Source organism: Leguminivora glycinivorella, chromosome 6 (genome assembly GCF_023078275.1).
Source record: "Leguminivora glycinivorella isolate SPB_JAAS2020 chromosome 6, LegGlyc_1.1, whole genome shotgun sequence".
In the NCBI taxonomy this organism is placed as follows: Eukaryota; Metazoa; Arthropoda; class Insecta; order Lepidoptera; family Tortricidae; genus Leguminivora; species Leguminivora glycinivorella.
In genome coordinates this window covers 13,441,528-13,456,289 of record NC_062976.1, presented here as the reverse complement: position 1 = coordinate 13,456,289, position 14,762 = coordinate 13,441,528, and the positions used below count along the sequence as shown (strand labels likewise).

General features: G+C 37.5%; 1 protein-coding gene across 7 annotated transcripts in view; it reads right to left on the bottom strand.

The window, feature by feature from the left end:
• LOC125227614 overlaps window positions 1-14,762 on the bottom strand; it is a 72,117-nt gene that overhangs the window by 33,542 nt on the left and 23,813 nt on the right. Inside the window, exon 1 of one of the 7 annotated variants that reach the window (XM_048131966.1) lies at window positions 10,636-11,295. The exons of 2 other annotated variants lie outside the window; for them this stretch is intronic. In XM_048131966.1, the coding sequence (XP_047987923.1) occupies window positions 10,636-10,808 (173 nt within the window). In that variant the 5' untranslated portion in view covers window positions 10,809-11,295. Of the gene's footprint in view, window positions 1-10,635; window positions 11,296-14,762 lie in introns of those variants that run through there. 4 more of the 7 variants (XM_048131962.1, XM_048131968.1, XM_048131965.1 and 1 more) reach the window with 4 other exon arrangements.

The window sequence follows — 14,762 nt, the reverse complement described above, 5'->3', positions numbered from 1 at the left end:
TAATACAAAGCAAAAAAAAAGGCAAAAAACAAAAATTTAATTTCTGGCCGGGATTCGAAACCCTGACATCTACGATCTATCTGCGTACATTAGACCGACCTCGTACGACTGAGCTAAGCGGAATCGATGCGCGCGCGGCGAAATTACCGACCATATTTTACATTTACTACCGCGAAAGAAAAACTCATGAAAACTCGAAAATTCGCGTTTTCCGGGATCTAAGGCTACGCTAGATCGATTTTTCACCCCCGAAAACCCCCACATAACAAATTTCGGCGAAATCGTTAGAGCGGTTTCCGAGATCGTCGGTATAAATAAATAAATAAATATACAAGAATTGCTCGTTTAAAAGTATAAGATGTATTAAAACAACTTATAAGGCTCCGCTGGACCGATTAAGAAAAGAACTAGAGTCCATATCCATAAATTAATTACGTAAATGTTGTCTTACTTGTAGAATATGCAAGACTTTTTATTACTTATACTCGATTTCTACCGGCTTGTAAATTAATCGCATACCTATTATCATTATAATACCTACTTATAATAGATAGACCTAATTAACGTTCAAATAAATGAGACGTTTGGCAGGATGATATTGTCAACGGCATATAAGCTGCAAGCTATGCTGCATGAAGTTGATTTGTATTATTTGTGTTATAAGAGTAAATTTTATACATACGGTATTTAAAAATAAGGTTTAGTCTAAATGGGGTACATTCTAAATACTAGAATACCAACAAGCAGTCAAGCACGTTCACAAAATAAAATCCTGTGGAGATGACAGGGTTAATCGAGGATATATCAATGGATGTATGTCAAGATATACATGTATACCATAATACTGGGTTCGCCGATATATGTTATTATCGATATATAAACATTACAAATAGCGTATTTGTAAATATTATAGCAGTGTGATCAGGGTCCGAGGATATATATCAAGATATAGGTATATCAAGCTCAGCAAGACTTATTTATTTTATTATATTCTAGAGTTATTAAGAAATGACATTCTTACACCTCCGAAGGTATACCAGTTTTTCATCTTTAATCCATTGGTCTTCAATGGTGTCCTGCCGTTTCGCCAAAAAACGTTTCGTCAAATTTCATTTCCCAATAATCATATCGCAATAGTTTCATTTCTCAAAGTATTGTTTGGCAAAGGTATGTTTCGCAATGAATTTGTTTGGTCAAATTATCATTTGGCATAATTTTACTTAGTCAAATTTTATTTAGACAAAACTTTATTTCGCAAACGTTTTTAATGGCAAAACTTATAATCCCAAAAACATGTTTGGTCAAAATTACACATCGCAAATTTCGAAAATATTTAGGCATTTGCATTTTCATTTCTACGGGATTAATTGAATTTACCGAAGATTTTTTTTCCAAATTTAACTTAAAATTGTCAAATGATAATTTCAGTTTTATTCCCAAGGCTTCAGTTGGACAAGAAAAGTTTGCTCAACTTTATTTTTGTCAAATTAATTACTGGACAAAATGATTTTGTCAACTATTTTTGTGTCAAAAAATGTTTCTACAAATTACATCATGCAAAACCACGTTTGACAATAAATATTACAAGGCATAAATGTAATGTAATAATTTTATTAGTATTGTAACAGAAAACTCGTGTGCGACAGGGTCAGTTTAGGTGCGACGACGAGCGAAGCGAGGAGGAGCGTGTTAGGTTGTCAGTGAGCAAACCGGAAATGGCTTTTTAAAGTAATTAAAAATTAATAGAACATAATGGTTTTGAAAACATAAGGTTTCTTTTTAATAAGTCTTCAATAGATATCCCTAGGACGAACACTAGTTAACAAAAAACTTGATTCGTGTTTCGAACTCGACCATCGAGTTCAACATGGTTACGCAAAAAATTTAAAATAAAATAGAAGCAGTTGGAATATTTGTGCATTATGTATGTAACGTGTTAATTTAATAATCGTTATTCCTGTCTAGTACAATTAATGCTCTTAAAACGCGTTCAATTTATTGTTTTATGTCCTGAAATATGTAACTTCGAAATTGTGCCTAGACCGTCATATAAGAGTAAGGCACCTTTTTTTAGGCTTTATGGGAAATAAGTCGAGTTTAAACGGGTGTTGTAGGTTACTTTTAATAAGTTTCGGCTTTGCTTTTGTCTGGACCTGAAAAAATAAGGTTATCAACGTCATTTACGGGACATATGACGGCCTTGCCTTATAAATAGAAAAATGCTTTTATTTTAAACATATCAACGTTATTTGTTTTAATATATATCACATTACTCCCTGTTATTACAGAATAACAATAAACATGATTTTGATACTTATTTCCATATGAAATTACGCGACAACGAGCACTAGGCGGTCTTTCCTTACTCAGCGCGCGGGGACGGTCAACCCGCCGAGCCTTAAAAAAAGTGATTTTTATCTCATAAGTCATAAGTTTATTTTAATTCACCAAAGTATTATATAAGCTGTGTAGAATATAAAATTTGCTAGCCCATAGGACAATGCGGATCACTCCAGACTACTTTAATAGTCTAGTTTTATCCACTCAAACTTTATTTCAAATAAAGAATGCCGGTCTTGCCCGCACTGACCTGAATGCAATAAAATAAATAATAATATGACTTTCGTACAAAATTAATATACATATATCATAAATATCCGATATTTATTATATATATCGTATATTTTCTAAACCTGGAAGATTTAGGTAATAGGTAAGGAATATTTGCTTAGAGTCTGAAACTAAAAATAAGAAATACTTAATTAATTACGTTATGCCCAGTAAGAATTTTAACGCGCTCAGTTTTAGAATTCACGTTGTCCAAATTTACTTTTATGGCATAATATTCGCTAACAAACAGGTTTCAATCGCAGTCATTTTTAAAAACTCTATCGTCGATTATAATGTAACATAAATGAATGCTCGCGTGAAAGTGTAGTCATCACACGCCACTCTGTGCGCTTAATGGAGTTATGCCGATTATGCAATAAGTCTATTAAAAAGAATAACTTGAATAGGTCAGTTTCCGGTAAACATGTGAGTCGTTCACTTCTTACATCTATATTATACATAACTATTTACATAATATACTTGTATTAATCAACTGTATTAAACACTAGCGATGTTGATTAGTCGATTATAATCGCAATTTCTGGAACGATATTTGGTAAAATACATGTCCTTAACTTGTTTTTGATGCTGTCGATTTTTCGTCAATGGCTTATCTACCTTCTTAACGAGCCCTAACTCAACAAATTCCTGCTTCATCGCCAAGCTGGCTCTAAAGCTAGGTAAATAATAAAATGTCGATAAGATTTACGAAAACCCCACTAAAGCAACATGTTTTTTTGCAGACATCATTTTGGCATTTACATACTATGATATCCTTGTTAACTTCCGGTGTTTATTCCACACCCTATGTCGATGGTTATCTAATCTTGGCCGAAGCGCTACATTGTAACACCGGATTCGCCATCGCGAAGGGACAGACGCTTGCCTTGTGCCATCATTACGATTCCCTATTTAATTTTGTCCTTCACATTTTTGCCCAATAAGACGTGCGAATTCTAACTCACCTGTATTTCCGGCAAAACGCCCGATTTTATAATAGGTACATTGTCTCTGTATTCGTGACATCCTACACAATCAAAATTACGTGCCATGGGTAAGCTATAAAATATTGCGCAATACTCGTATAACATAAGAAAGTGACTTGTATATTTATCATTTTCAGTAAAATGTCGTTGAGGCCTACATGATACTTATTTGAATTTACTAGCAGATAACAATGAACTTAATAATGACTCATAAAGACTTACCTAATATGACCGTTGATAAAAGACGAGAAGTATTTTAATGAACAGGTATGCTGAACGGATGCTAAAATATGCAATGACGATTGGACCAGGTTGTCCAAGTGTTATTTATTGCTCAGATAAATTAAATGCACGCACTGTAAGTCCCTACTGGTTAAGGCGTAAATAATGATAATACGCGCGATATGTGTTATTTCTGGGTCTGTTTACCTATAATAATCAAAATGGATGGTATTTTTGCGAGTTGTATGTGGCATAAAATTGTAACCCCGTGTGTATTGTTGTAGTTGGTAGACCTCTCAGATAGCAGACCGAAAATCTTGTAATTGAGGTCTTCCCTAGATTAGTGTCGTCTCATACCCGTGATTTTTTATTTATTTCGTTAGGCAGGCACACTAGCAGTGAAAGAGACCAATGACGAAATAAAATGGACCGGTTTGTACCACCGACGTATGATATCCGGATTATGCAAAGAGCATGAGAGAGTACTTTCCAAAACGAATAGGGTAGGTTTATAACGAGTAATTCATGGCGTAACACAAAAAACATCAATACTCATTGACAACGTACGTATGTACTTATTTATTATCGTTCGAGCAAAAGAAACTCGTATCTCATCCCAATCTCAACGAAACAATGTTAGCTCACTACTCGATCGAGTGAAACAACCACATAGCTTGCATAAATTGGTTATTATAAACGGTCTCACGGTGCTGCTAATAAAACAACGCAAATAGTTTAAAAGTATTTATGTTTTTGCAGACCTCTAGTTTGGCGATGGTTACAGATAGGTATATGTTCTGTCCTGCTCGGCTGCTATACTAGGTGACGCATGCGTTCACGGCCACCAACGGAAGCTCGAGCTTCGTCACAAGCCCGGTCAAGGATATTCATTTTTATAACTTGCATCATGGGAATGTAGAAATTTAAACAATGTAAGTTATAATTGATTATTTATATGAAGTTCGCGACTGCATTATGTTCATGTTTATTTAATGCATGTGCGCATGATAGCGAAAAACATCTAAAGTTGTTTTCGAACTATCCTATTATCTGTTGCTAATACACTCCAACCGACGATATTATCGTTTAATATTATTAATTAAAAGTGCATTGACTTTTAAATACTTTGATGATTGAATGTTTAGTGAAGTATAATTTCTTGACATCCATTACGAGCCATTTCGATGACTTCATTGTATCGCGGTCAGTGTCATGGCTCCGTTCGACGAGCCACGAGACGCGATGCCAGCTTACTGCCATGGACATATTCGATTATTCGTGGAATTGCGACTTCAAACATTTTTCCGCCCATTGTTTACTGTAAACTATTGACTTTTCACATTTAATATTTAAGGTAGTTGAGTTTCCAATTCGGTAAAAGCACCTTTGCATACTAACGTTGCTGTGCGAACGTAGCTACATCTGTTTTTATTTTACTATTACAAATCTTAGACTTCAATTATACTTAACACTTACTTATTTCATATGCTGAAATTTTGTAAAAATTTTGAATGTTGACAGTTATGTGACGATTACCCTGTAAATCGAAATAAATGTCATGCATAAAGGAATCAGGGCCTTCACTCTCCAGAACTCGAACCCCGTCTGCTGCTGATCTCATCTCTCATCTCATTCGGTTAGGAGGTCGAGCCATACTGATATATTTCAGAGAGAGCCAGGGACCGTCACAAGCCTTCAGAAAATTAATATATACGAGTATGTACTTCAATTTCGACCAATGGACTAAAGGTCTGTCCGGATGTCAGAGCGGTCTAGGCAACTGCCCGGTAAACCGAGGCCGCTGGTTCGTTTCCAGCTCTGGACAGTGCGGCACTAACTGTTGATATCTTGCACACAGAATTTTTAGTACACCTAATACGTGTTAGCCGTGATCCGTGATCGTCCATTAAATTCAAATTTGATATCCACCAATAATTCTGTCAGCGCAGATATGTCCGATGTATCTCAGATGGTGAGAATACTGTCCTCGGTAATACATGCTATGTCTCTATTTTGTGATGGTAGGTACTCCCCCTTATTGTCATTTCATTTTATCGCATGTTAGTTTTATAAACATTTGAGAGATAGGAGTAGATTGTGTCAAGTAAAAGTAAGTGATTAGGTATAGATTAGATATCCTTTAATTCACATAGGCAATAATGATGCTGCAAAATAATAATTAGTATCTCTTTGTCGTTCCACTTCCCTACTTTATATTTACAAAATAAATGGTTATAAAGACAGATTGCCGGTAACAAATCAACGGTGCAATTGCATTTTCCACAGGCCGGGAAAAGGGCTACGACGTCGTAGCGCTACGAACGGAATATACAGAGTGGGGCCTGTAACAAAGGCGAAGAATTGAACTGTAGGCTATTCTCCTTATACTGATCAACATTTGTTCAGTGCTTTTAAAAATTATGAAGTCTTTAAATTTTTAATTTTTCATACAAAATAAATATTAGCTTCAATGTACGCCATTATTGTTGTCATTGACGTTGTCTGTCACACTTTAGACTTAACAGAATTCGCAATACATTACCTCTTAGAAAAAACTTTCAAGGGTGATAAAAATCAAAATACAAGTTATTTTTAAAAGTCGCCGAACAAATGTTGATCAGTATAAGGAAAATAGCCTAGAGTTCAATTCTTCGCCTTTGTTACAGGCCCCTCTCTGTATATAGCTATGAATTAATGCTATAATGCTGCAACTCTAACCGTGCACTTTTTTCGAACTTACGCGCGAAGTGTGATTGAACCCAAGTTTCTTTCTTGGGTAGGAAGTAGAGATAATATTACTTACTTGACACGTTAAATCTGCCGTAACTCCGGATTTCTGAACGAAACGTTCCTATGCCCTTTTCGTGGCTGGAAATGAACGCATAGATACATTGATCGATATTGGCAAAAAACCTGAAATAACGAATGGCGTTTTACTCATTATCAATCACTTTTTAACACCCCGCAATAGAGAAAGCCTGTCTTATTTATAGACCATACCAATCTTACTAGTTTCACAACAAACAATTTTTGAAAAAGGAAAAGCTTTGCAAAATCTGATGTAATGTAAGAAACAATGCTTAGATAGTTGACCGGTGTGAAGATTACGTCATTTACTTGTGTGAAACGACATCGATTTGCTATTTCTTTCTTATCATCTGCTCTTTATGAGCCAAGAGCCAGCAGCTGAGTTATGATGAGCCAGCGACCAATCTATTTCATAAATTACAATAGAGAACTTGCCTTTCACTTGAAGTAAATATTTCATGCACGAATTCTATGTTTTTCTTATAATTATCAGTATCCTGACGCTTTATTTCGTGCATGGTATACAATATTTTAATCACGCCGTGTCTTGCGTGGGCGACGGTCGCGCGACCGTCGCCGTCGCGTCTCATACTTCCATATCGATAAGGTTTGATTTCGTATGTGTCGCATCGCCGTCGCGCGACCATCGCGCGACCGTCGCCCATGCAAGCCACGGCGTTACAGGCAAGTTCCCTGTACATATAAACTTTGTAGTTGATTGAAAAAACTTCCGAGCTTACCCGATGTGGGCAGTCATTCTGACGTCAGGATTGTATGTACTATGATTTACTACCTATTTGCTACCTGCACATATATTTTTTTCGGATTTTTTAGGCAAAGAATAACGATTTTATAAGCAAAATTGTTTTTTTGTAGAAATATGTTTCATAGAGTGGGCAGTCGTTCATACTTCAAGTTGGGCCCCCTAATTTGCAACATTCTATGTCCTATGATTTACTACCTTTGCTACCTCATTTTATTTGCTATTCTCATTTTATTTTTTTATAAATAAAATCTGAAAACATACATAATATTATGTAGGAGGTAGGGCATAGCGAATGATATTCCGCTTTGTGTGGTAGGGCACAGCACAGCGGATATCGTCTCGCTCGAATCTAGAGCAGAGCCCAACTGGGGTAGTACCTCCGCCTTACAGAAGACCGCAGCCAAATAGCACTAGACCCTACTCATAGTGTTGTGTTCCTGCCGGTGAGTAAGGCTGCCAGAGCTCAACGAGGGTGCGGTGTGCTGATGACGGGAGGACTTACGGAACTAACTTGTTCCGTCTATTGTCCTTTGAGTCGTCGGCAACCCGAACCCTCCTTAGAACTTGTACACTCCTTTTTGCTGTGTACTTAACACAGCAAAAGGGAATGTACAAGTTTCTAATGGGGTGGCAACGCGCATGTGACACTGTTTGAGTTGCAGGCGTCCATAGGTTACGGTGACCGCTTTACATCAGGCGGGCCGTATGCTTGTTTGCCACCGACGTAGTATAAAAAAAAAATGTAGGTAGGCAAATGGGGCCTTGGGGCCTATATTTATTTCATTTTATTCAATTTTTCATATTTAAAAAAAATCTGAGAACATACATATATTATGTAAGTAGGCAAATGGGTAATAGTAAATCATAGGACATAGAATGTTGCAAATTAGGGGGTCCAACTTGAAGTATGAATTACTGCCCACTTTATGAAACACATTTCTACAAAAAAACTATTTTGCTTATAAAATCGTTAATCTTGGCCTAAAAAATCCGAAAAAAATATAGTAGCAACATTCTTGTACAGTTGTCAAAATCCAGTTCCTACTATAGGATCAATGATATATTTTAGTAACTCCTTAGATCTTATGACTATTTTCTTTAGGATTGTTTAAATAGGGGGACTTGGATTGTAAAAACACTACAGAGCGTAGGCTCTATACATATTTTACGAAAATATTGCATAAAGAGAAGTTAGTAAAAATTATCAATAAATATGGATTCGTTGTTTGTCGTTATTTCTTATTAACACGAATCATGTGCAATGTCATGCGCCGGTGACAAAAGTGACTGACGTCACGTGCAGAGAACATAACTCAAGTTGAGGTGGATAGGTCACATAGTACGAAATGGCGACAGATAGCGTGTGAGATAGACGAAGCTAGTTGCCGAGTGGTAAGAAGGTCGACAAGGGCAGGGTAGCGGTACCACAGGGCTGTTTTATAAAAAGTTACTAGTACTTATGGCCGTCCCTATCGCACTATTTGTAAGTGTGATAGGGACGGCCAGATGTTTTATCATTTATCGCGCGACCATAATACTTGCCTGCCTGGTGTTGACATATTGTGTTGGTAGAATGGGGAGACCACATGAAAACTAATTACGCTCTTTTTGATTTCGATACTTTAACAAAAAGAGTAATTGGATGGATTCTAGTTATTGAGTCCAGGAGAGTTATAATAGGTTATTTACTAAGAACGTTTTTCAAGGACCTTTGTTTTGGGGTTATATTAGGAAAAGAGAAAGTCAATTCGCATTTTGGAGCGACCAGGGTCAAAACATCCATATTTTTTACAGAAAAGTACAAAATTTAATATAACTTGTCATTGACACTCCTTTTGGGTTAGTTGTGCGTTACCTGCACAATTACTTGCAATAAATGAATAAGCGAAAATTAAACTTTTCTATCTTATAGGCGCATGAATAGTTTCTAAATAATATTAGTCAATGTTACCTTATCTGTGGTTCACCGTAGTGACCTACAATCTTTATGTCTATTTGTGCCGTCTTTGTTATCATTTGATGCGCTCACTATTAATCTGAATGCATGCGCAATTGCGCATGTATGCATGTATGTAACGTCTTCTGAATTCCAGCATTTTTGCAATGGTAAAATTTCTAAAATAATGTGTTGACTATAATATACACATCATCGAGATATCTGCTATGCAATTTAAGCAGCGTGAAAGAAAAATATGTAACTTTGAAAAGCAACCCACTGCTTGACATTTTAAAGGCGCCTTTGGTCTCAATAACCGCAAGTAAAGTGCTGTACTTGTATGAAGGACAGGGAGGTAAGATGTTCTTGAGATATTGACCCTGTCGGCCCTCCCTCGTTACTAATCAACTAAGTGCAGTTTCGATATATGCGATGCGGCTGTCCGCGATTGAGCTCAGGAGTGTATGTACTAGAAAACTGAATATAGCATTCCTTAATAACATACTATTTAATCAGGATCATATCCCCAAATATCTGTTTTATTGAAGTTTTAAGCAACCACTAATTAATCCGCTAATTGTTCGGCTACTAGGAATAATAAAATAGTTATTAACAGCTGTTGCTATCGCAGTGAATGGACCACTCGCAATGCTGACACTTTCACTGCGCAGTCCGCGTCACACCTGAAACGATTTCTCAGGCTACGTCTTACAGCCAATTATGAAATCGTTTTCCTCGAGTTATTCAGTTGAGCGCGAATAAAAGCAATTCACCGCCTACCAACAAGACAAATGAGGAAAGATCACAGGTAAATGTTTGAATATACTCTACTACCAGGTTAAAAAATAAACTAGTTTTCTAAAAAGAGATCCTAAGTAGTAAGTCAACTATCTGATACGACTTCTAATGTTCAAGCAAGCGTGACGTGATGTGATCCAATCATTACACTGACACGCTCGATTTCATGGAGCCACCACTTGTTGACTTTCTTCGCACACAGGGCGTAATATGAGAGACTTGAAAACCTTCGCGAAATTGTTTGGCGACCATGTAATCGATTCACGTTCCTTTACGTGTTTCTGTAAATGCCAAGCACGCATTTTTTACGAAAATTTAACGTCGGCGAAATGCGCAGCAAAAATCGACATGTTTTTTTCATGAGCACTCGACAAAACGAAGCGCTCACCGAGAAGAGCGTTTCACTAGCTATATCTAGTACTGATGACGATATACATGGTCAGGGTCAAGGGCGCGAGATGACGGTTGTCCTAAAAATCAGTATCATTTCGTGAATGAATAATTTTTACCTTGGATAAGTGTTGACGGCCACATCGACGTCAAAGAAAATGTCTACAAGATCGTCAACATCCGAGTGCGGCGTGAGCGAGGGCGGCACCGAGGGTGACGGAGTTGCGGCTCCGTCGATGCTGGGACCGCCGAAATCGAAAAGCACAGGCTCTGTATGCACCATTGGCAGCATGGCTACAGCACACACCACAATTTTTTAGTACGATTCACTAGACTGCGGTCTCTCTGTATTAATTTCGCACAACACTGTTTGAATTCGCATCCAAACATACACTGCATTGCGCCACGCTTTATCCCAGCGCTATTTTTTGTTCAGAAAATTCTCTAGGGCACTTGTAATCCAACGTTGGAAATAATCCGAAGGCTTTACGTATTTTTTTGAGTCCTTTTCAGTTTTGCCGATCGCAGAAATATATTACGTAGCGATAATGCAATATCCTATCAATATCCGTGCGAAACGTTCACTACAAAACGACGATGAAAGTCAACTGAAAGACGAGACGTACGTATACATACATCCTTTTCGTTCGCCACTTCAAATAATATCAACACGGCGCGACGCAGAACGGCGGCTGACGGCGCGGCGGCAGCCGCGGGAGGCGAAGTCGACACTGGACCTGATAGCGCTGCTACAGTCACACCCGTAGCCTTTGTCTTATGAAGCTCTGCAGCGGTCTCGCTCGCCGTGACGACACATTCATAAACTTGACGAATAAAACCGATCATGCACGAATTAAAACGATTGGCTAGACACAGGTAGATGTTTTTTTATTAGCCATTTAGCAAAACTATTTGTTGCGAAATAGGTATAAGCATACACAGATTAGAGACGAAGCTGACTGCGAGAAAATTTGTAAATAAATTGCAAAATAGTTGTTTTTTCTTCGGATAATTTTATATGACTAAGCTTTTTTTTTGTAAAGAGTTTAGTAGTAATTAATATTGCATGTATGTAAGTATGTATTTATTGGTACACGTGACAGTGGTATGTGCATGTGCGTGCATATTACCTATATACAGACGTACACCAATCTCCGTGACGCACACATGAAAGTGAAATGGAACAGTATCTACTTATTCGTGTCAAGTGCACAATTTAGATAACAAGGCCATTATTACACTATTCAATTTAATTATTTCAAACAAATACAGTGAATATTTAAAATACTTTTTATTAAGTATTCACATAAAATATATCAGTATATAAGTACCTATATTAAGTTATCATTAAAACAATATGCATGGATATGTATGTGGAGCACCAGTTGACACGGATGGTGAAATTATGTTAAGGTCTAGGTGAGGTACGCATGTGCACATCTTTTTATAAGCCGCGTATGAAACAAGTTCAGTATAAAAGCGACTCAACTCGTTTAATGATAGTAAACCTCGCATGACGTAAGTGGCAATGGTACGCATTACAAAATAGAAATGCATCAAAAATATGCATGTTAAAAAGAGTGCATGCGATATTGTGGTCGGGTAGGAGCGAGAGGAAGAGGTGGCGGCGCGTGCAGATATCGGTGCAGGCGGCCCCGCGGATCTGTGTCAGTGGGTCACGGCAATGACGTGGCACACGGCCGCGGCGAGTCGCGCCGCGCACTTCATTCTAATTCCGCTTCGCCGGTGTCTTCGTAACACTCGCCATTACGCTCAAATGAGTTAATCATACCGAATCATACAATACCACACATGCTATTATCGGTATCGGCGCAAACATTACTCTGCACCCTGATAACGTGTCAATATCAAAGTCTCAAAACGGAGATACATTATTAATTAAATATAGGTCCTGTACCATACTTCGACGTCATATTTATTAATGATCTTGAAAGACTGATGGGGTGATGGGTAATGTTAGATAAGAATCTCTTTTCGATCATGAAAAAGTAATGCACACCCAATTGTTAATGTCATGTATCCTTTAAAATTGTATTTTGTTTTGAGGAAGAAATTGCGTAACTGATCATTATGCACAACAAGCTAAGAAGTCACATCCAGCAGCGGTCGGGTTTTTCCTTTACGGCCAATGATGACTACGCGTGACCCACATTCGAATTCCGACTGTGTCACTGTTTCCGCGACTTTTGTTTACTTATACGAAACTAACTGACCGTACACAATCATGATATTGGTAAGCACACACACAGACTTTTCCATGGTTCCATAAATTAACGGGACGTCGTAATGTTATTCAGGTTGTGAATACTAATGGGGGTAGTAAAGACATTAAAAAAAAAAGAGCAGAGCGAAATAATTAGTTGTTACCATACACATATCATCCTGCTCTACTAGACTGCTAGGAACAGACGAGACTATCTTGGAATCATGTATGTATCTACGGTCGGTGGAAACTGCCGAATTTCGTCACATCCATTGTTTACTAAAGCTGTATCGTATCACAGAATCTCAGGCTATAAATTTTCAGATATCAATCTTACTTATTTTATAAAAATATATTCAGTATTCTATCAATTCGGTGTCGGAGTTCTATTAACAAATTAAGTTATCTCTATATCCGAGGGCTATTTCTTTTCACCAGCCAGCACTGCCTTATTTGATTAAGGGCCAGTTGCATCAACCACATTTGACAGACACATCATCGTCAAGCAGCAAAAGTCTATGGAACTTTCCATACAATAAAATTTAAAACGAACACTTTAACGGTGACAGACGGTTTGATGCAACCGGCCCTAAGAAGCGTATAGATTGATGTCAGGTTTTACCCTTTTCTGCTGTACTGTTAACTTCTTGCAATAAGCTTTACTTTATTAGCAAGAAAACATGTTTGACTTAATACGAACGTCACACACCCACGCCCGTTTCTTTTGTCCCACCTAGTACGTGTCCTCCTACTATCAGCTTTTCTTTTCAGCACACCTTGGCCCTAAAAGCTTAGGTATGCAATGAAATATTTTATAGATAGAATTCTAGACTTACACCTACTCATAAATTTGACATGTTCAAGAATAATAGCGCTTGTCAAAAAGAGTCGTATTTGAAATATCGACAATACATTGTTAAATCAACAATTTGAGGCGGCATAAATCATGTGTTTTTTTTCTTAGCCTATTGGAGTATCCCACTGCCGGGCATGGGCCTCTCCCCTGGGGATCTCCGTTACTCCCGATTCTCCGCTTCATCAAGTTGTTCAGGAAGGTGTCAAAGTCGTCCCGCCATCTTTGATTGGGCCTACCTCGCCTACGTTTCACATGTCGATGAGTTCGTTTCAGCGAGAATGGAAGCTCTCGTACCTACATTGTGAACAGCTATGTAAATAAGTGGTCTTCATTATTAATTTTAACGTTAGCTTTAGTTGTAGAGCAGCAATTATGACCAGCTGAAATTTTCAAGGAATATACGTCATATCAATAATGGATTGGGCAGTGCCAGTTTAACGACAGACATGAACAGCTCATTACCACTTTAGCGTGCTAATTCGCCAGGCCACGACGAGAACTTCCGATCTTTGTCGTAGATAAACCTCTTTATTTATGAATAACACACTAGAGAAAGTTGAAAACTATATTTAAGCTCAAGTTTTTAAGTAAAGTATTAAAATGAAGGTGCTTTTGATATCCCCTGTCTATCATTTTATCTAACCTAACTCCGAGGATTTAGTATTTTATCAGATTTCATCAAGGAAGAACAAAACAAATATTTTCAAAAACTCTAACCTTTCTTTTATGTCTTCTTTGTCTTGCCAGCCTACTTGTGTGTCCTACTGCTGGAAAACCTTTCCCTACTTTATAAAGTAAAAGTATTGTATACTAGCTTTTGCCCGCAGCTTCGCTCACGTTAGAAAGAGACAAAAAGTAGCCTATGTCACTCTCCATCCCTTCAACTACGAGTATCACCACTTAAAAAATCACGTCATTTCGTCGCTCCGTTTTGCCGTGAAATACGGACAAACAAACAGACACACACTTTCCCATTTATCATATTATTATGGATGTTCTGGACTAAGTGATAGAGAATCGGGCTACTGGCTTAAAGTAATATATATTCGACATTTCTTATAATTTTAGTGTTGCTGGTTGCTGACTAGCAAATAAATGTTTTGATTAGTAGATAAACCAGCTACATCACGACATTATGAGGCAATGACAGACGTCAGTCAGCCTTG